A 21148-nucleotide genomic window follows, 5' to 3' on the forward strand; every position below is an offset into this window, starting at 1 on the left:
AAAGTGCATAAACATGCCTATTTATTCAAAATACTTTCACAATTATTTATTATCAGCAGATTAGACATGCAACCCTGCTGTATTCAGGTGATGATGAGTTGGCTCAATAACAGTACTATTTTGCTTGGGCTTCCTTAGAATCACACTTTTGCACTTATAGAAAGTTTGAAAACACATCTTACTCATGTTTATTTGCTAAATGCCCAAATCCAATAATTATAGATCTACATTAAAGAAACTTCTACCATCACTGGCTAATAGCAGCAAAAACAGCTTACTAACAAAAAAAAATTCAGGACATCTTGAGCAGCTCGCCTCAGTATCCCTGTAATCTGACATAAGTGAATGACTGTCTCATTAATACATATCATATTACTTAAAGTTTTAAAGCCTTCTTCTGAGTAAACAGAATACTGACAGCCTACACTCACTACTAATGAATGGTGGCAGTTTTCTAAATAAATAGGATTTTTGTGTTTGTGTGAATATGATTCAAATATGTTAAAATTCTTTTTGTTCACAAACAGTAATTGAAACAAATCAGCTATTATGGAGTACAGTCCTACAGTGGCCACCACAGCTAGGATTACATGCTAGCTGTGGTAAAAATAACAGAATTCTTTAACATCAATCTGCACTCTACAGACATCTAGTGATGTGATTTTACATAGTCTAGCTTTAAGAAAACTGTGCACAAAAAAATGGCCGCAAATATCAATTAACTGAAATGACCTAAATAAGAGCGCGCCAAAAGACCTCTGCAACTATGTGAAAGACTGATAGTCACACAGAATCCGATTACTTCAAGTTGTCACTGGTAGCTGTGGTTCTACACTAATGACTCACTACCTTAAAAGTTTGTGTACTTAAAGTTCTCACAGGATTTTTAGAAGCATTAAAAATAAGATGAAAAACAACACAATAAAAGAAACAGAAAACAACTTTCAGAAGATATCATTGCAAGTGTCTTTTATTCGTTTCTCAGACACAATAAAGCACATAACCCAGAGCACAACAGGACTAGGGGGTGTATGAGCAGAGGACATCCTGTGATGAAGGAGAAATGACTGATTCAAAGCAATGCCTGGACAGAGACGTTATTACTCAGGCTGAGCAATGCAATTCATTTTTTTTCCTCGTTGCAATAACAAATCATACGTGCATGTCTTATTTGCAATATTAAAAAACACATTTCTAGAAATTATTCATAATGTCGTTGGCGGTGGCATCTCACACATCAGCTGGCGGCTCTGACATCAGCCAGCGACAATTCTTCCACTTTTCAAATCGAGATGATATTTTTTTTTCTTTTCCTCTACAGTACAAATCTCCAGCTCCATATTCAAGTGATTTCAGCTGTCAATAACCTTAGAGGTCTGAGAAATTAAACGCTTTAACGACACAGTCAAAGCTACATATTTATCAAACACAGGTCTGCAGTTGACACAGCACTGAAAATGATAGTAGATAAAATCACTTATATTGTAAACAGATAGCAATTACAACTTAATCTGGTCCACAACAGTGATATATTATTCATCTATAGTTTTCCTTATAGTGCTCATTTATACAATACTGGCTTTTAAGTCAACATCTTTAATTTCTTGACATGACATGTAAGAAAGAAGAATGCTACATAAGCTTTGAATAATATATATACTGTCTATATATGTAAAGCTGAATTACCCTTTAAAACACTTCACATCAATATCAAATACTTTGAAACCATTACAGTTATACTTCAGTCCTTTCTACCTCATCTACCAACACATTCTACGAGTCTCTATGGTGGAATGGATTCAGTACATTTGAATGTTCAGCTCTCAACAGCATTGTTAAATTTCACAAAAGCATCCAGTTACACCTCCCTGAGATGAAGACCATACTGAAATGAAAGGAAATATTATTTTATTTTGAAACACTGACTACATATAGTAGACTGTATATGCTGCATTGGACAGCAATAAAACAAAACAAAATCCTTCTTTTCAACTTGCGGTAGAGATCATGTCTGGTGACACCTTTTTATAACCAAGAGAAACCTAGCTGTTCTTTGTAACAGGTGTGATCAACAACTTCCTGGACGAGGCCTAGAAAAATCAAAAACTTTTCCCAATTTAAACCATACCTGACAAACTCAAGATCAGCTTTTCAGATCAGTCTGTGGAAGTTGCATTTTGTCTGCCTCTACTTGTGCCTCTGTAATTTGTGCTGGATCTCCCAGCGCAGAGTGTGTTCGTGTGGCCAAACATGACAGATCATTACAGTATGGTGGCACAAGACAGGTCGTTTTCTGTCGGAGTTCCCCCTTTAGATCCCACAGCAACATGGTGTTGACAGTCTCACTTTGTCATGGTCCAAATCCAGTGAATGAATAACAACAACCATGCTTCTGGTCTCGATTATCGCCTCCCATTAGGCTTTGAAATTTATGTCACTTTCAAACATAATTTGAAGTTGGTCCATTGTGAAAGTGTGTAAATGTAAATGGTCAGAACAGCACTTCCAGGGAGGGATCTAAAAATAGCTGCGCTGGAAGCTGTCTGGACATACCTAATAAGATGATCTTGAACTGGGGATCAGCCAAATTGAAATCAGGTAAGGTTTTAAGGCACGCAAACATATGCATGCCTATCACATATATCAGGCCCAATCCCAGAACTTTTTTCATACCTCAAAAACAACTTTAATGTACTTTCTTTTGACATCATTTCTGTCAATGATGATAACAGATCACTTTTTATTATTAAAGTCGTCTGGGACCGCTTTAAAACAAAGACAAATTTCCACAGGGGCAAGAAACATGAAATGCCAAACAACCAGACAGAGTAGTTAGAGTACTTCAACTTGAAGCCCAGAGTTAGCTGAAGATGGTGGATTACAATGGCACAACCAGTGTGGTAATAATGTCTGGATGGCCTTATACATAGAAAAGATTGAGTGTATGTGTGACTTTCAGTCTTTGGAATGTTCTAGAAATTCTTTGAGGCAGCCCTTCACCTCCCATGGTACAAAGCCGTGGGACAAGGGTGCTCCAGACATCAAACAGTTCTTTTAGTTTATGCAAATCTAGTTTATGCAAATGATTTGGTTCTAATGGAATCAACTGGCAATAGCACTCTTTTCTGTGTATGTCTGCAGAAGAATACTTCCAGCTTTAGACCTCATGTGAAGACCTCAAGAGCTTGGAACGCAAATCCTTTCATGCTGAAACGAAGCTAACTGGGTGGAGAACTTGGGGCAGATGAGCTAAGCATCCTGGAGGACCTGAGGAGAAAAATATCTGTGGTGCTTTGCTTGGGATGATGCTGGGGTACATGGATAGAGTTTGGGAAATCCTTCTTTGTTTCTCCTTTAGTAAAGTTTGGCTAACTTTTTCTGACTTGTCTGATTGTTTTACAGTTTCTTACCCCGCTTGATTGCTTTATAGTGATGTTGGTTGTTCCCAGATCACAGCGATTAACATGGTGAAAGCAAAGTTCTTACCAATGTGAATGGTGCCAGGACTGGCAAATTAAAAGTGTCGAAAGCTTTACAGAACCTGGATGATTCTTTACATTTTATTTTAAACTAACTTGTAATCCTGTGTAGATGCAGACAAATCTCACCAGTTCTGGTGGTCTTCTTACAGCACAACCAAAACCCAAGAAAAAAGAGCAATTTAGTCTTCAGTATGGCCAATAGAAGACAATACCATTACATATTATTTTTAGACTTCTACTAGTGTCATTATTGCCATTAACCCCTTAAAAGCTACAAGGGGATTTAGGTCCAGAATGTATGCACTAAATTACACTGTGTATACCTTACATAATTTAGGGCAATGAGCGAGACTGTGTGTGTTTAACAATGTTAAACACTATGCATGTGTTACATTAAATTGAGCAAAAGCAAACAAACCCTTATATTCTTAATTCCACTTACAGTACTTAACATGTGAAAAATAAAGTCAAATTCAGTCCATGCATGTTAGAAAGGCTGCTGTGTATCAGATCCACTTTAATATTCTCAGACGGTCAGTGGACTGAAAAAACAAACAATTAAAAACAAGAAAAAGGAAAAAAAAAAAGCAGAGAATACAGCCGCAGTGGGAAGTTAAAGGTTTATGGTTTGGGAGTGGCTAACAATGCGGAGGAACTGCGCTTTATATTGACAGGTGAGGGAGCTGATGCAGTGCTAGTGTTAGAAAAAAACATATCCAAAACAGACAGAGTAAAAAGCCAGAGAGAGAGTTGGAAATAGAGAGATGAGGAGAGAAATTGAAATAGTGTTGGGAGGAGCGAAAAGCAGGGCAGAGGCAGAAAAAGCAGGGCAAGCTGAACACAGCTTGTCTGACATCAATCCAGTAGTAGTTTTTGTGTTTTTTTTTAATCGGCGTCCCACGCTCACTGGACACATATCTGGTTCTTCAGACTGGTGGAGAAAAACAGAAAGAGAGGGAAAAGATTCATCAGTGATACACTTCAGATATCGTATACACAGTTTATGCAGCACATGGCAAAATAAAGGAAAAGAAACATTTTGGTGCTGGCTGTGGTCGACACTGATTTACACCACTTAAGAATCATAAAAATGTCAAGCAACTCATCAGTTTCACAATGGATAAGAAAACAATGTCAAAGCTTACACTCACTATTAGGTCCACTTTGCTAGTACTGGGCCTGACCCTGCCTTGCAGATGTCGCAGAAGAAATCGAGACTCATCAGACCAGCCAATGTTTTTTCCAGTCATTTAATGTCCAACTGTGTGAACTGTGTGTGTTTGAACTGTACAAAACAGAAAAAAATCCATGCACATCCTCACCAGTTGCTGGACTGAAAAAAAATCAACATCTTCCACACTGCAGAGCTCCAAGTTTTATGAGCATAAGCGCTCTTCTGATGTAGAGGTGTGTGCTTGGAATGACATATACTACCAAGATATGATAAATAGGTAGAAATTGGAGTTCTTCAGTGTTCACGCTCTTACTTCTTCTTTTTCAGAGATGCTCTTCTACATACTTTGGCTCTAACCAGTGCTTATCTGAGTTACTGTTGTCTTTCTGTTGTCGCGTTTGTTTTCTGAGAGAGGATGAACAAACTCAAAGAGTTCCAGTTACAGCACTGCGGACCGCTCTCTGTCCAGCTGTCCTGACAGACAAAGGGTGCCACTCCTTAGTGAATAAAGTTTTGAATAAAGTTTTAATAATAGCATAGAAATATCACATGAATATGATTGGATAAAAATTTGGGGAGAAGCCTCAGACTTGGCTTTCCATAGACAGTGTTCGGTCCAGTTTCTGTCTCCTCCAATCAGGCATCTTTCTCTCCGTAAAAGAAAACTCCTCCCCATTTCCCTGTTGCTATGCAGTTTAGTAGTTTTTCAATTCAGATGTGTAAGAAGGCAAAAAAGTGAAACCTTAACATTTTCACTTCAAACAAGTCCAGCCATTCTCCTCTTATATCAAAAACACATTTTCAGCTCATTAGATATTTTCTTTAAAAAAAAATTATTCTCTGTAAAGGCAAAAAATGATTGTGTGGGAAGTCTCTGAAATTTAAGACCAGCTTTGTTCCCCATTCTGATGCTCAAATTTCAGCAGGAAGTCTAAATGCATTGGGCTTCTGCTATGTGGTTGGCTACTTAGAAATTTATGTTAATGAGCAGGTAAATGGCGTGCCAAACAAAGTGACCAGTGTATATATATCAAAAGACAAACCAAAAATTTACCAAATTTGAAAAGTTTTAGGCTCCCTTTTGAATTTTGCAAAAGTTTTGAATTGAAAAGAGTAAATATGAATAATTGACTTATGGAAACTGTGCAGGGTTTGGTTTGTTAGAGGGCAAAAAAAAAAAGATTTGGTTTGTGTTTTCTCCTCTTCAGCTGAAATTTTAAAATAAATAGAATAGAATAAATAGGAAAAGACTAAAGGTGTTATTTGGATGTAGATTACTGGATCTAGATGTAGATTATCATTTAAATTGATATGCAGAGCCTTTTCCTGTTTGTTTTCTTCGTATTTTTTAAAAATAATATTGCTGAAAAAACACACCAACATGTGCTTATCCAGTTAATAATTTTTTAGATCCTTTAATGCTCCAAACAGAAGAGAGAATCTGGCTGTTTGTGTTTCTTGTCATGTTCTGTTGCATTCAGCCTCAGTTTTCCTTTACATATCATGACTTTTGTGTTGAATCTCCATTAATCCTGCACTGCTGCACAAAAACAATATGAGTGTGTAGTTCCACACACATATTTAAATTTAAACTGTTGTGTAAAACATACAACCATAACTCAGCCGCCATCCTCGGAGCATCCCAAGACGTATAGTAGTATCTGTTTTACTATTTTATTACAACTACAAAACTTCATTTATGTTTTTGTGGTGTGGCCCTCCAGTGTTCTAAGTAAACATTAATTTTGTCTGTTCAAAATGAAATAGAGAGACACCAGTGCCAGAGTGGCCATCGGGGGCAACGGCAGAATTAAACACATAAATTAATCCTTTCCTGCACACACAGCTCTTTTTTTTTAGTTGTTTTGACATTGTGAAGTTTTGAAATGCCAGACGACTGCACAACTGCTGAAACATGATGGTAAATATTGTTCAAAATAACGTTGTCAGTTTTGTACTATGAAAAATACGACAGCTCAGTTATGCAGCAAACCTTTCCGTAAAGTGTTTTGAAGAAGAAAAAACAAACAGGATGTTATAAAAAAGTTTTGGTAATCCATTTGTATTTGCAGTCAATCATCTCTCTCATTAAATAGTAAAGAAAAGAAAACAGAGGTAAATCAAATTAAGGTTAATGAATCTCTCGTCACATTACAGTTTTGTATAGTACGTTTTACATGCAGAAACTTGGTGCGCTGAAATGACAGAAAAATAATCAAGGTGTCTGTAGCCTTCTGATTTTTATGCCAGTTAATAATCACTCCATTCATCCATCTTTCTGCCACTTGTCCTGGCACAGTTCCTACCAGTAGGACATATCCACAACACTTCATCTAGGAGGTGTGCAGGAGGCATCCTAATCAGAACCACTTAAACTTGCTCCTTGTTATGTGGAAGAGGACTATAAACTGTCCTAAACTATGGAGCTTTTCCAAGACAAGTTCCCACAGAGGAAGAGGAACATCCACTACATGCATGTATGGCCATAGCTGAGGGTGGGAACATAGATCAACCAGTAAAAAAATACAGCCATACAGCTCTTTATTTATGCATTTGAAGCCCTTTATCTTCAACCATGGTCAAGTTTGAATCAGGAATGAACCCACAGGCTATTCTCCACATAGGTGACCTCCTCTGAGCAAGCACTTGCTGAGAGTGGGAAGGAAAAAAATCCCTTTTAAAAAGTTCCACAGAACCAGGCTCAGGGAGGGGCCGCTATCTCCCGTGACCGATTAGGGGTGAGAGGAGGAAGAAAGGACAAAACAGACGCTGATGTTCTGTGTGGAGAAAGGCCATAGTTGGGTTTGAAGCAGGACCCCTGCACTACCAAGACTGCAACCTTATTCTTTCAGTCACTATCCAGAGCTTGTGACCATAGTTGAGGGAGGGAATGTAGAAACAAATGAATGGCTTTGGTTTCAAGCTCAGCTGTCTCTTCACCACAAGAGACTGGGGTACACTCATCCACTTTACTTCAGCCAATGCACCTGCCAGTCTTCCACTCCATAAAGTCTTCTAGGAGTTTTCAGGGGGTTGGGTGGAGTGAACTCACATTATCCTCAATAAAACTGCAGGTTTCTTTGTAGTCCCCAATTCAATGAATTGAATGCAGTTCAAAACATGACAGCATGGCCTAAAATGTATGTCCTGTTTCCCAAGGGCCTGCATGTGTCAAGGCCTAGGGGCAAAGGCGGTCAAGGGGATCCAACACCTCTGCATGAATCAGTTATTGTTTGCATGCCAAAGATTTAATTTACAAAGACAGATCGAGACATTGTGTGTCAGGTCAGAAAATATTCTTTATTTTTTCTGTTGCTCAGTCCCTGAAATTTGCATGAATCTGCATGTCTTTTAAAATACCGTCTATGACTGATGGCTGCACACTTGGCCTGCAATTCATTTCAACAGCCACGTTTCTGTACTTGTGCAATGTGAGACATTTGGAGAACATTCCTTTTGAACTTTTGAAAGTATGATCTGCTGCAGCAAAGTTTCAGGACTCAGTTTATACTGAGTAAAAAAATAAAGTGGTTAGTTTAAGCACTGCTTCAGAGATTAATGATGCATAGTTCCCTAGAGGAAACTCTTAAAGCTATTGCAGTTGATTGAAAAATCAGATAATAATATATCAGCAATAAGTCGATTTGCAGAATCAAAAAGGTAGAGATCTGGTTCTGTCTACCATTCTGCTCGTTTTTGTTCCACGCATTCAATGAAATCATTTTTCTTTTTCTTGACATCCAGTGTCCAAAAGTTGCCAAGTAATCACAATTGTTGTGTGATTGAATAGGTGACTTTAAGCTTTTTGTGCATTGGTCCAGCAACCCAGACCAACAGATGGCCTCATCTTATCGCTTTATCATTACAGAGTTGCTGTCCTGACATCTCCTCGATTAGCAGGACTGATATACTCCCAGGTTCAATCGCTCAACACACTAAAGACTCAGTCAAGACACACCAAAGGCTGTCTGTCCCTCAGACAGCACAAACAAGTGTGCCCATGGTTTGATAGAGCAGATGGGAAAAAAAAATTCAGAGGCATCGTGCAATTTGCCCCAGTGGGGACACACAATGACTGCACAGTTGTGAGCAGGAACATGACAGACTGGCAGTTAGCATCGCTTCTGTTGTTTGTTGCACGTAATCAAATGGCTTTTTCTCTGTCAGTGCAATGGGAATTGCATGTTGTCCTTAGTCGAACTAAGCAGAGTAATCACAGTCTGCTCTGCGAAAAGAGCATCCTGCTGTGTTTGTCTTGCGAAGACAAAAACAACTACACAAAACAAACTGTTGTGCTTATTTCACTGGAAAGCTTAACGTGGCAGAATGCACCAATGCTTCAGACTTACACCTCGACACAGAAAGTGTTTTGACTTACTGCATTGAACCTTTCTTAACAAACAGATCTTGTAACCCTCTCCCTCGTACACCAAGTATTTGGGTAGAAAAAGAAGTACAGTTTGGTCACTCAGTCGCTCAGAAATGTCCTTGCTTTTGAAAGAAAACCAAGTTCCATTTGGGTAGAAATGAATGATTCAAGTAAACAGTTTGGAATATCTGCCCATATTCAGCTACAATCATTCCTCTGTTCTAATGGCAGAGGTTTAACATGCTAAAAGGCTGATTGATTATTAAATTATTATTTTTTGCATAGCTAACAACTGTTGTGCTGATTAAATAAGCAATCACTTTTAGTTAGTTGACTGTCTTGAGCAGAGACGTCAGACTCATTTTACATTATGTGCCTCATACAGCCCACTTTGGTCTTACATAAGTGGGCCAGACCAGTGAAAAGACACAATAAAATGTGTAAATTTTACAGAAAAAGTTCTGGTTGTTTATTGTCCTGACACTCCTGTAATTACTAATTATAAAGAATTGCTGTGCTCAAGACAAAGCTGTCGGGATATGCAATTCCCCCGAAAGCATTTGAATTAACTCCTGAGTTTATGGCAAATTTACCCTGATGAAGTGAGCTAATGCTTTTCAAATGCTAAGGGCCAATCCCAATTTTTATGTCACTTTTCCATCACTGAATACTATGTCACACATTTCATTACTCTGCTTGGTTTCAGGTAGGTCTCCAGCGTATGTGATTAAAAAAAGCATTTGCGCCTTAACCCATCATTAAATCTCCATGGAAATCCAAAAATAAACAGGCTAATTTGCATTCACGTATTTGACTGTTATTGGCAGCCATGTAAATCTACCCTTTATGAATAATTGTGTGTATGTGGCTAAAAGAAAAGTATCACATTTTATGTAAAAATATTAATTTTCACACATTAATGAAAGAATTAGCACACTAAGGAACCTTATTTTAACGCTGACTAGTTTTCACAATGCGAGTCAAACATGGGAAGATATTTTTGTCTCTCCACTCATTATCATGGAAATGCAGAGTGGGATGGTGTGATATTAAAATGAAAAGGCATAGTGGAATATAAGAGTGAAAGAGAGAGAAAGAAACAGAGCCAGGAAGCCAAAAATGGGAAAAAAGGAAACAAACAGAACTGAAGACACTTTAAGACCAATGAAAGAAAAATTGGGGGAAGGGGGGCAGAGGGATCTTTCTTTTTCTATTCTGACAACAAATTTGTTTCTCAGCACTATGGTGCATTATATATCTGAAGGGTTTCATGTGTATGAGTCTATACTGCATCAAATGCTTTACAACCCCATGTTAATGAGATTCAGGATTAGGTAGAATCTCCCTTTCTTCAACGTTCCCAAGACGAAAAGCAAAATAATGTCATTCACAGTCAGTGTTCTCTTTCAAAGCATTCTACATTATTTCTTCTTGCGTTAAGTCGTGTTACATTTGATGTGATACAGCAGAAAAAAAAGTTTAAAACAGATTCGTGTTTGTTTAATTCAGTTAACGGGTAAATGGACTGCTTTATGTTCAGTGCCTTTTTACTCTATGCGAGGACTCAAAGTGCTCGCTAAACTTCACCCAATAACACATATTCATGCTGTGCTTTTATCTATGCCTAAGAACTTTAATTAACATTCACACACAGAGCTGTGTCATGAGTAACTCAGGGTCCAGCATCCTGCCCAAGAATATTCAACGTAGGAGAGGAGAAGCCAGGATTGAACCCTTGATCTTTGATTGGTAGGAAATCAGCCACCATCCTGTTCAATTCAATTCAATTCAATTCAATTTTATTTATATAGCGCCAAATCACAACAAAAGTCGCCTCAAGGCGCTTTATATTGTACAGTAGATAGCACAATAATAAATACAGAGAAAAACCCAACAATCATATGACCCCCTATGAGCAAGCACTTTGGCGACAGTGGGAAGGAAAACTCCCTTTTAACAGGAAGAAACCTCCGGCAGAACCAGGCTCAGGGAGGCGGCCATCTGCTGCGACGGTTGGGGTGAAAGAAGAAAAACAGGATAAAGACATGCTGTGGAAGAGAGACAGAGATTAATAACAGATATGATTCGATGCAGAGAGGTCTATTAACATATAGTGAGTGAGAAAGGTGACTGGAAGGAAAAACTCAATGCATCATGGGAATCCCGGCAGCCCACGTCTATTGCAGCATAACTAAGGGAGGATTCAGGGTCACCTGGTCCAGCCCTAACTATATGCTTTAGCAAAAGGAAAGTTTTAAGCCTAATCTTGAAAGTAGAGATAGTGTCTGTCTCCGAATCCAAACTGGAAGCTGGTTCCACAGAAGAGGGGCCTGAAAACTGAAGGCTCTGCCTCCCATTCTACTTTTAAATACTCTAGGAACAACAAGTAGGCCTGCAGAGCGAGAGCGAAGTGCTCTAATGGGGTGATATGGTACTACAAGGTCATTAAGATAAGATGGGGCCTGATTATTTAAGACCTTGTATGTGAGGAGCAGGATTTTGAATTCAATTCTGGATTTAACAGGAAGCCAATGAAGGAAGCCAAAACAGGAGAAATATGCTCTCTCTTTCTAGTCCCTGTCAGGACTCTTGCTGCAGCATTTTGGATTAACTGAAGGCTTTTCAGTGAGTTTTAGGACATCCTGATAATAAAGAATTACAGTAGTCCAGCCTGGAAGTAATAAATGCATGAACTAGTTTTTCAGCATCACTCTGAGACAGGATATTTCTAATTTTAGAGATGTTGCGCAAATGGAAGAAAGCAGTCTTACATATTTGTTTAATATGTGCGTTGAAGGACATGTCCTGGTCAAAAATGACTCAAGGTTCCTCACAGCATTACTGGAGGCCAAGGTAATGCCATCCAGAGTAAGAATCTGCTTAGATACCATATTTCTAAGATTTTCAGGGCCGAGTACAATAACCTCAGTTTTATCTGAATTAAGAAGCAGAAAGTTAGCGGCCATCCAGGTCTTTATGTCTTTAAGACATTCCTGCAGTTTAACTAATTGGTCTGTGTTACCTGGCTTCATGGATAGATAGAGCTGCGTGTCATCTGCATAGCAGTGAAAATTTATGCTATGTCTTCTAATGATGCTGCCTAAGGGAAGCATGTATAATGTAAATAGAATTGGTCCTAGCACTGAACCCTGTGGAACTCCATAATTGACCTTAGTGTGCGAAGAGGACTCTCCATTTACATGTACAAATTGGAGTCTATTAGATAGATATGATACAAACCACTGCAGTGCAGTACCTGTAATACCTACAGCATGTTCTAATCGCTCTAATAGGATATTATGGTCAACAGTATCGAACGCAGCACTGAGGTCTAGCAGGACAAGCACAGAGATGAGTCCACTGTCAGAGGCCATAAGAAGATCATTTGTAACCTTCACTAAAGCTGTTTCTGTGCTGTGATGAGCTCTGAAACCTGACTGAAACGCTTCAAATAAGCCATTCCTCTGCAGATGATCTGTTAGCTGTTTGACAACTACTCTTTCAAGGATTTTTGATATGAAAGGAAGGTTGGAGATTGGCCTATAATTAGCTAAGACAGCTGGGTCTAGAGATGGCTTTTTAAGTAAAGGTTTAACTACAGCCACCTTGAAGGCCTGTGGTACATAGCCGATTATTAGAGATAGGTTGATCATATTTAAGATCGAAGAATTAATTAATGGCAGGACTTCTTTGAGCAGTTTTGTAGGAATGGGGTCTAAAAGACACGTTGATGGTTTGGAGGAATTAATTATTGAAGTTAACTCAGAAAGATCAATTGGAGAAAAGAGTTTAACTTAACATCGATGGTATTAAAAGTAGCTGTAGATAATATTACATCTGTGGGATGATTATTGGTAATTTTTCTCTAATGATAAAAATTTTATTTGTGAAGAAGTTCATGAAGTCATTACTAGTTAATGTTAAAGGGATTGTTGGGTCAGTAGAGCTCTGACTTTTTGTCAGCCTGGCTACAGTGCTGAAGAGAAACCTGGGGTTGTTCTTATTTTCTTCAATCAGTGACGAATAGTAAGATGTTCTGGCTTTTATGGAGGGCTTTCTTATAAAGTAGCAAACTATTTCTCCAGGCTAAATGATGATCCTCTAAATCTGTGACACGCCATTTCCTCTCCAGCTTACGAGTTATCTGCTTTAGGCTACGTGTTTGAGAATTATACCACGGAGTCAGGTACTTTGGATTTGAGGCCTTAGTTTTCACAGGAGCTACAGTATCCAGAGTCGCATGCGTAGTGAGGAGGTAAAATTATTAACAAGATAATCGACCTCTGTTGGAGTAGCGTTCAGATAGCTGCTCTGCTCTATGTTGGTACAGGGCATTGAAGATGATAACAGTGGGTGGATTATATTCTTAAACTTAGTTACAGCACTTTCAGAAAGACATCTACTTTGATAAAGTCTACTCTCCGCTGCTGTGTAATCAATTATTGTAAATGTAAATGTTATCAGGAAATGATCAGACAGCAGAGGGTTTTCAGGAAACACTGTTAAATGTTCAGTTTCTATGCCATATGTTAAAACAAGATCTAGAGTGTGATTAAAGTGGTGGGTGGGTTCTTTTACATTTTGAGAGAAGCCAATTGAGTCTAATAACAGATTAAATGCGATGTTGAGGCTGTCATTTTTAGCATCTACATGGATGTTAAAATCACCCACAATAATTATTTTATCTGAGCTGAGCACTAAATCAGATAAAAGTCTGAGAAATCAGAGAGAAACTCTGTGTAAGGCCCAGGTGGACGATAGATGATAACAAGTAAGACTGGTTTCTGAGTTTTACAGCTGGGGTGGACGAGGCTAAGCATCAGGCTTTCAAATGAATTAAAAGTCTGTCTTGGTCTTTCGTTAATTGATAGACTGGTGTGAAAAATTGCTGCCACACCGCCCCTCGGCCTGTGCTTCGGGATTTCTGGTAGTTAGAATGACTCGGGGTGTTGATTCATTTAAACTAACATACTCATCCTGCTGCAACCAGGTTTCTGTAAGGCAGAGTAAATCGATTTGTTGATCAATTATTAAGTCATGTACTAACAGAGACTTGGAGGAGAGAGACCTAATATTTAATAATCCACATTTCACTGTTTTACTCTTTGGTTCAGATGTGGATACTGTATTGTTCTTTCTTTGTGATTTTTATGTTTAAGTTGTTTATTGCTGGTTTTTGGTTTTGTTTTTGTCTTTTTGGGAGCTGACACAGTCTCAATGGAGATGGGTTTTTGGGGGTAGCAGGAGGAGAGAAGCTGCAGAGAGGCGTGTAAGACTGCAACTCTGCTTCCTGGTCCCAACTCTGGATAGTCATATTTTGGGGGGTTTAATAAATCAAACATACATAGTGATATTTTTACAGCATTTCAGAGTTAAGTGCATAATTTAACATTTTGTTGTCACAGTCCTTCCAGGCCAGAACTGTTTATGGATTATCTCTGTGTGAACCTTTACCTTTGGAAGGAACTTGTTTTGTTCATGGTTGGTGTTATATTTCTACAGCAACAGCTGGTAACAGCTTATTTTCTAGTATGTGTGTATTGCTACCATACATGGTATGACACTAAGCTTACATAAACATGCACACACAAGCAATTAGCATTGTGCTCACCATTTTCATACTAGTTTTGTTTGTGGCCAACTAGTCCACACACAAACTTTTCCTAATCAGCTTTCCTTCACATTGATGTGAAATATCATGAGGTGCCATGGGAAATGAATAAGAAGCAAGGAAAAAAGAACAGTGAAATCTAACTGCACTTAAAGACTTCTTGGTCTTAGATGCTTTACGTCACGTGTTCTTACTGTATGTATTATTATATATAACATATCACTTCCTTACCAAGGTTGAAGGTTTAAAGAAAAGGAAGCACATGACCTATAAGGTGCAATTAAATTGTTCCTTAGTATTTAGAGAATTTGAATAGCTTTTATTATGACTGCTGCAGATGCTTCACTTAGCTCAGTTAGGAACCTTCCTTAGTAATCTTGACTATGTGACTCCAAATCTGCATAATTCTTGCCTCTGCGTGCTTCGCGTCTCACTTCTAGTCACTTCCTGTTTTCTTCTTTTTCTGGTATTTGTTTCTTTTTTCTTGTCTTATTTTATGTTTTTTTTTTCCATCATGTCCTTGTCTGTCAACTTCTAATTCCTTGACTGTTTTCACCTGTATTGCTTTTAATTTTTCTAGATTATCTGCCTTCATTAAATCGTGTATTAAAACTTGAATTTTGTTCAGTAATACTGCTGCAGTGTTCTGCATTTTGGTTATCATTCTGTCAAACATGTAACAGATTTAATCTTCTCTGGCTTTTACAGATACAGCTGTGAGCTGCTCTGACTTGATCCGAGGTTGCAATATTACAAATGTTCTAATCCTGTCACAGGTTCTCCCAGCTTTGGTATTTGCATCTGATCTAACTGGGGTCTCTACTTCTCAGAGTCAAGTGCAGAGCACTTGAAGCACCCTTGGCACTATGAGTGCTGTGGCTACTTATTGACCACTTAATTAGCATGTATCTGCAACTTGATGCATTTCTCTCCAGCACAGCCCCATATTTCACACATCACTGCTGAGCACTAATATGAGACGTATGCTTCAAATGACTGCAAGGACATTTTATCATCAACAGATTCAGTCAGCAGTCTTGTATATAAAAACCCTTTCTCTGCAGATCGATGACTGGCTTTTAAATTAGCTGGACTGTGTCATATAACATGTGGAAAATAAATTTACAGAAGCAAGAGGAAGCCTACTAGGAAGAGCTGGCAACCTAGTTGTGTTGTAGGCAGGGTGAGTCAGTCCACCCTCTGTATTCCCCGGGATTGCCAAGAATTGGGAAAACAATTTTCCAGCCAAATAACTTGTTCATTACCGTTCACTGAATGATAAGGATCAGATTCTGTGTGGTTCAGTTTGATTTATTTTTCTTTTGTTCTTATGGTTATATAACTCTTGATGCATTCATGTGACATTACTGCGTCAGTTTATCCTGGGAAAAATAAAAGATCTGTATAATATGATTGTGCATTAGGGCTATAGGGCTAAAGGTATACAAGAATTATTAGGAGGAGACCGGGCACCCCAAAAATAGGAAAAAAGTGGCTTAGACTTTAAGGAGCTTGAGGATGATACATGGCCTCAAACACTGCCTGAAGCAATGTGCTGCTCTGCACAATCATACTTTCACAGATTTAAGTCAAGAGTAAAATTTTTCATGCTACTACTGCATAAAAAGCCCCCCAGCTAACTTCTTAAGGTGAAGAAGGGTCTCTTAAGTAATTCACAGTACAGTCGGCGTAGGTTACACTGCTTCACAACCTTCAATGGACGAGAGCAACAGCACAACCTGACTGCATCCACCCCTCCCACGTGGCAACTCTGCAACTTATGTAAAAATCAAATCAAATCAAATCAAATCACCTTTATTGTCACATCACATGTGCAGGTACACTGGTACAGTACATGCGAGTGAAATTCTTGTGTGCAAGCTTCACAAGCAACAGAGTTGTGCAAAAATACAATAACGTGCAACAAGCAAAATATAAAAATGGTTAATCTAAAAGTAATAAATATATGTACCATATATAAAGGTATATACATTACTGAATGTGTGTACTAAATGTGTTTTTCACGTGTGTGTGTGTGTGTGTGTGTGTGTGTGTGTGAGTGTGTATATACATGTTTTACAAATGAAATAGAGTAAACAATAAAATAAGATATATAAAATATAAAATATACAGAGGTAGGTATGTGCAAAACAGTGGCATTAATGTACAGTATGGAGTGCATAATGTTGAAGTTCCAGTAGTGAGGGTGAGGTGTCTATGACGTGTTCAGCAGTCTGATGGCCTGGTGGAAAAAGCTGTCTCTCAGTCTGCTGGTACGGGACCGGATGCTGCAGAACCTCCTTCCTGATGGAAGTAGTCTGAAGAGTTTATGGCTGGGGTGACTGGAGTCCTTGATGATCCTCCCGCTTTCCTCAGGCACCGCTTCCTGTAGATGTCTTGGAGGAGGGAAGCTCACCTCCAATTATCCGTTCAGCACACCGCACTACTCTCTGGAGAGCTTTGCGGTTGTAAGCGGTGGTGTTGCCATATATTGTGGTGGTGTTGCCATGTATTCCTGTGGTGTGTGACAAATTGTATCAGGACGTTACTCTAGTGAAGCATTTTTCATGCATAATTCATCCTCCAGCCTGCATTCCACATGGACATTTTCAAATCCCTTTGAAGTTAATTCTCTCTTCGTGATAAACAGCCTCCCTCGCTGTGGCTGTGCGGGTCACGATTGTCAGTGTGGTCTGTGCTGGAAGAAATCACCTGTCCCAAGCAATTTCACAATACAAGAGGTTTACATCTAATAATTTACTGTGGGAAAATGATGTGTCCCTGATAAAAATGATAGGAGGACTTAATGCTGCATGATTTACAGTTAATTAAGCACTGAACTAGTTTTGTTCTATACAAAACAAACAGAACAAACAGGAGATTATGTATAACCCTCTGTGTACCTTTACACAGTACACTGCATGCCCTAATGACAGGTATATAAAAATATTGCATGGTGGCTTTAGCTCAGCACTCAATATAATGTTCTGCATGAAACAAACAGACCACAGCCAGTTCAGATTGGCTGCCATACCATAGCTGGCAGGTGTCATCTGCCATACTACCAAACTTAGGACTAATTTATAAATTATCATCAAAATTTGATATATTTTGGATGTACGGTGACTACAGCTGGCATTTTACTGTAAAGACTTTGTGTTAGCATAAAGATATAATAAAAGCAGTCATGTTTCTTGAATGATAAATTGTTTCATCAGGAGTTCATGGATAGGAATGTCAGTTTTGAAAGAAATAGTGCATGCACATCTTACAATATATTTAAGTCAGCTGAAGAAAAAGGGAGGCTGAGAACCCAAACACAGCTACTTTTCAGTTCAGTGTATCTTTAGGGTCTGTACTAAATGTGAGGTTATTAACCATTTTAAAGAACCACAACCAGAACCAAGTGTAGAACCACATTTTGACTGGTCGAAGTCAGTAAACACAACCAGAATTCATACATAAGGCACACGGGATTATATGGGGCACTGTCGATTTTCAGAAAAATCAAAGGATTGATTTTAAGTGTGCCGTATTTTCCAAAAAACACGGTAATAACGACGGACCGCTAGCATGCTCTACCAAAATTTGTGCTTTGGTGTGTATCTGATGGACGAAAGCTAAACCAGTTCCACATCACTGAAGTTGCAGCATTTTTACAAACCAATTCTGGTTCATCTGTTTCATTCAACGATCCGCTTTCACCCTTCTCATTCTCCGTCGCTGCCATGCTTTTTCCGCCATGTGCGTATGAAAACAAAGGCATTAGGCATGCGCGTTTTACCCATATTCTATCGCGATATTTCATTTTCTTATCGTTGCCCAACATTATACCGGTATTACCGTGAACGGTATGATATGGTCCAGCCCTAATCGAATGTCCACTTATGGTTATCCGGTGTGAATTCTAGCATCAGAGTGTAGCTACTGTTGCCCTCCTATCAGCTCAAAACAGTCTGGTCATTATTCTCTGACCTCGTGTCATCTTTGTTGTCCCATCCTCTGTAAACTCTAGAGATGGTTATGCAGCAAAATCCCAGTTGATCAGCAGTTTCTGAAATACTCAATGCAGTGAGTCTGAAACCAACAACCGTGTCACATTAAAAGTCCCTTAAATCACCTCGCCTCATTCTGTTGCTTGGTTCCTTGAAACTGTGCTGCTGCCATTTGACTGGCTAATTATATACCAAAGTTAACATGCAAATGAACAGGTGTACCTAATAAAGTGGCCACTAAAAGTATATTCTAATAAAGTCTATAATTATAATTTTTGGTGACTCGAGGATTGTTTACAATCAGCTGTGAATGTCACGGCAGAAGCGGTGGACAGATTAGACTAAATCACTTGTATCCAACTCTATGAAGCGCTGATATCTTCACAAAATTTACTGGCTAAACTGCTGCGCGGGTTGTCAATGTCCCATAAAAAGTGAGCACCATTTATCCTCTCTTGAGCACACATGCCACTTACTTGATCTTCACCCAACAACTGTGGAATTAATTTGATCTGGACCAAAGTTGACTGGTTTACTGACCAACCTAAACGACACCTACACCATCCAATGCTCCGCAGCAGATCATATGAACTAGAGGGGCAAAAAACCTTTATAGGTGGGCATTTGGTCAGTTTGCTTCAAAATAGAAAAAAAACATACAGAAAACAAAACAAAACAAAAAACCCCCAACATGGATATTTACAAACTGTAAAAATATGTGTCTTAAATTGTAGAGACAAAACAGAAGACAAATAGTGGGGATATTTTGTCTGGGTGAACAAGTGGATCAGTGAAAACAAGGGCAGCTGACCGTGAGGAGACACAATCCTCAACACATTTATAAATCAGTTACGATGATTTCTGCAAAAACTTCTGCTAACAAAACATTAAATTGAGTTTGCACTGTTATCAGAGATATGAGTGTTTATGCTTTTCATTACCAAAATTATATGCAATGAGTGTAACTTATATTCAGAATGTATCAGGAGAATTTAACTGTGGGGGGCACAGCGACTTTTAGTGGGCAGGTCTGGACCACAGAGCCCTGTATGCTGATGCTGACCACAAACAAAGCTCAGCCAAAGAGAGGCTTAAGAACCTTGTTAACAGCATTAATCATATATATAACTGTTAGGCAGAACTACTGGTTCAGAGAGGTTTTATTACAAGAGACATTGTTTGCTTTATCATTTGAACTGGCTCCCATCCACCACACAGGGTTTGGCCTTCTTCAACAGTGATAGATGGTTTTCAATAACAAACAACAAGGAACAAAGTGAATACTTGATTACCCTCCAGTGAATGACAGGGAATTAAATTAATGAGAGTTTGCATCTCATCTAACAGCAGGCCCCTGGGTGACTATCAGCCTAAGAGATAGAAAGAAAAAAAGCAAAACAAAAACAGGTGATCTGACAGGCACTTGCCCCACTTGGAGGTTGACAATTGCTCCTCTGTAGCCAACTGCGTCCCTGTGTTATCTCCCTGTGCACAGGGGAATTAATTAGGGGCTTGATGATCGGGAGAAATGAGGCTGAATAATAAAAACCTTGACGAGCGCTTTCTGTGGTATTGCTCTCTTTCGCCTTTGTCCTTCCCAGCTCATGATGACTGTCAGGCCTGGAAGCTGCTCTTTTCATCCATATCCGCCTGCTACGGGCACATAAAGTGGTTTTGAAAAATCCCTCTGAGCAGCTAATAGGTGTGAGGTGTAAAAAGGCCCGGTCCCTTTCAGAGCTTCCCGTCGTGCGCTGTTGTAAATCGCAGAGCCATTACACGGAAGATGAGTGCAGGGAAAATATGGGCAGTGAAAATTCCCCCCTGCCTTGGTCCCAGCTATTTTGTGCTTCAGGAGACAATACACTCCAAACCAGAGGTGCTCCAAGACAATTACAAAAATAGTGTCCCGCGTTTCTTTTTTTTTTCATTCTTTCTCCATTTTTCATGTCAGATGAAGTTGTTATAGCTGAAGATCATCACTCAGAAACACACAGGACACACATTCAGTCATTTTTCCAGTCAAATTATCCCAACAGCTCCTGGCACAAACCTCACCAGAGACCAAAACTAATAATGCACTTGGCTGTCCTGCTCAGTTCATGAAGCAGAAAGATAAATATGGCGTAGTAAATACCACCGTGTGATGGCGGGCTGTTGGTGTTTTTTACTGACTACAAGACTGTGACAGATCACATTCAACATGGATGATAAGTAAACTTTGCTATGTGTGGCATATTGGAGGGAGCTTCATATTTTTGAACTTGCGAATGAAAGTGGAGAAAGAAAATACAGAAACTGGGAAACAGAATTGGATGCATGGAATGGATGCATGTTTTTAAAAGAAAGCTATACTCACAGCTGTCAGTTTGGGTGCACCTATGTCAGTAGTGTAAAGGTCGGGGGAAATACTACAGTGGGAGGTGGATCAAGATTCATTGTGAACGAAAATTCATGGAATAGCTTTCATTTTTTTAACTTTAAGCTTGTGCGCACTTTTGACTTTACATTAGGTTTATT

The 21148-nt window shown here is 38.9% G+C and overlaps 1 protein-coding gene across 1 annotated transcript in view; it reads right to left on the reverse strand.

Moving 5' to 3' along the window:
- Positions 1-962: 962 nt before the first annotated feature.
- Positions 963-21148, reverse strand: part of zmat4a (zinc finger, matrin-type 4a) — a 147287-nt gene continuing 127101 nt past the window's right edge. The window contains exon 7 of the mRNA XM_039620490.1: positions 963-4413. Coding sequence (XP_039476424.1) covers positions 4386-4413 — 28 coding nt within the window. The 3' untranslated portion in view covers positions 963-4385. The remainder of the gene's footprint in view (positions 4414-21148) is intronic.

Source organism: Oreochromis aureus, linkage group 12 (genome assembly GCF_013358895.1).
Source record: "Oreochromis aureus strain Israel breed Guangdong linkage group 12, ZZ_aureus, whole genome shotgun sequence".
NCBI lineage: Eukaryota > Metazoa > Chordata > Actinopteri > Cichliformes > Cichlidae > Oreochromis > Oreochromis aureus.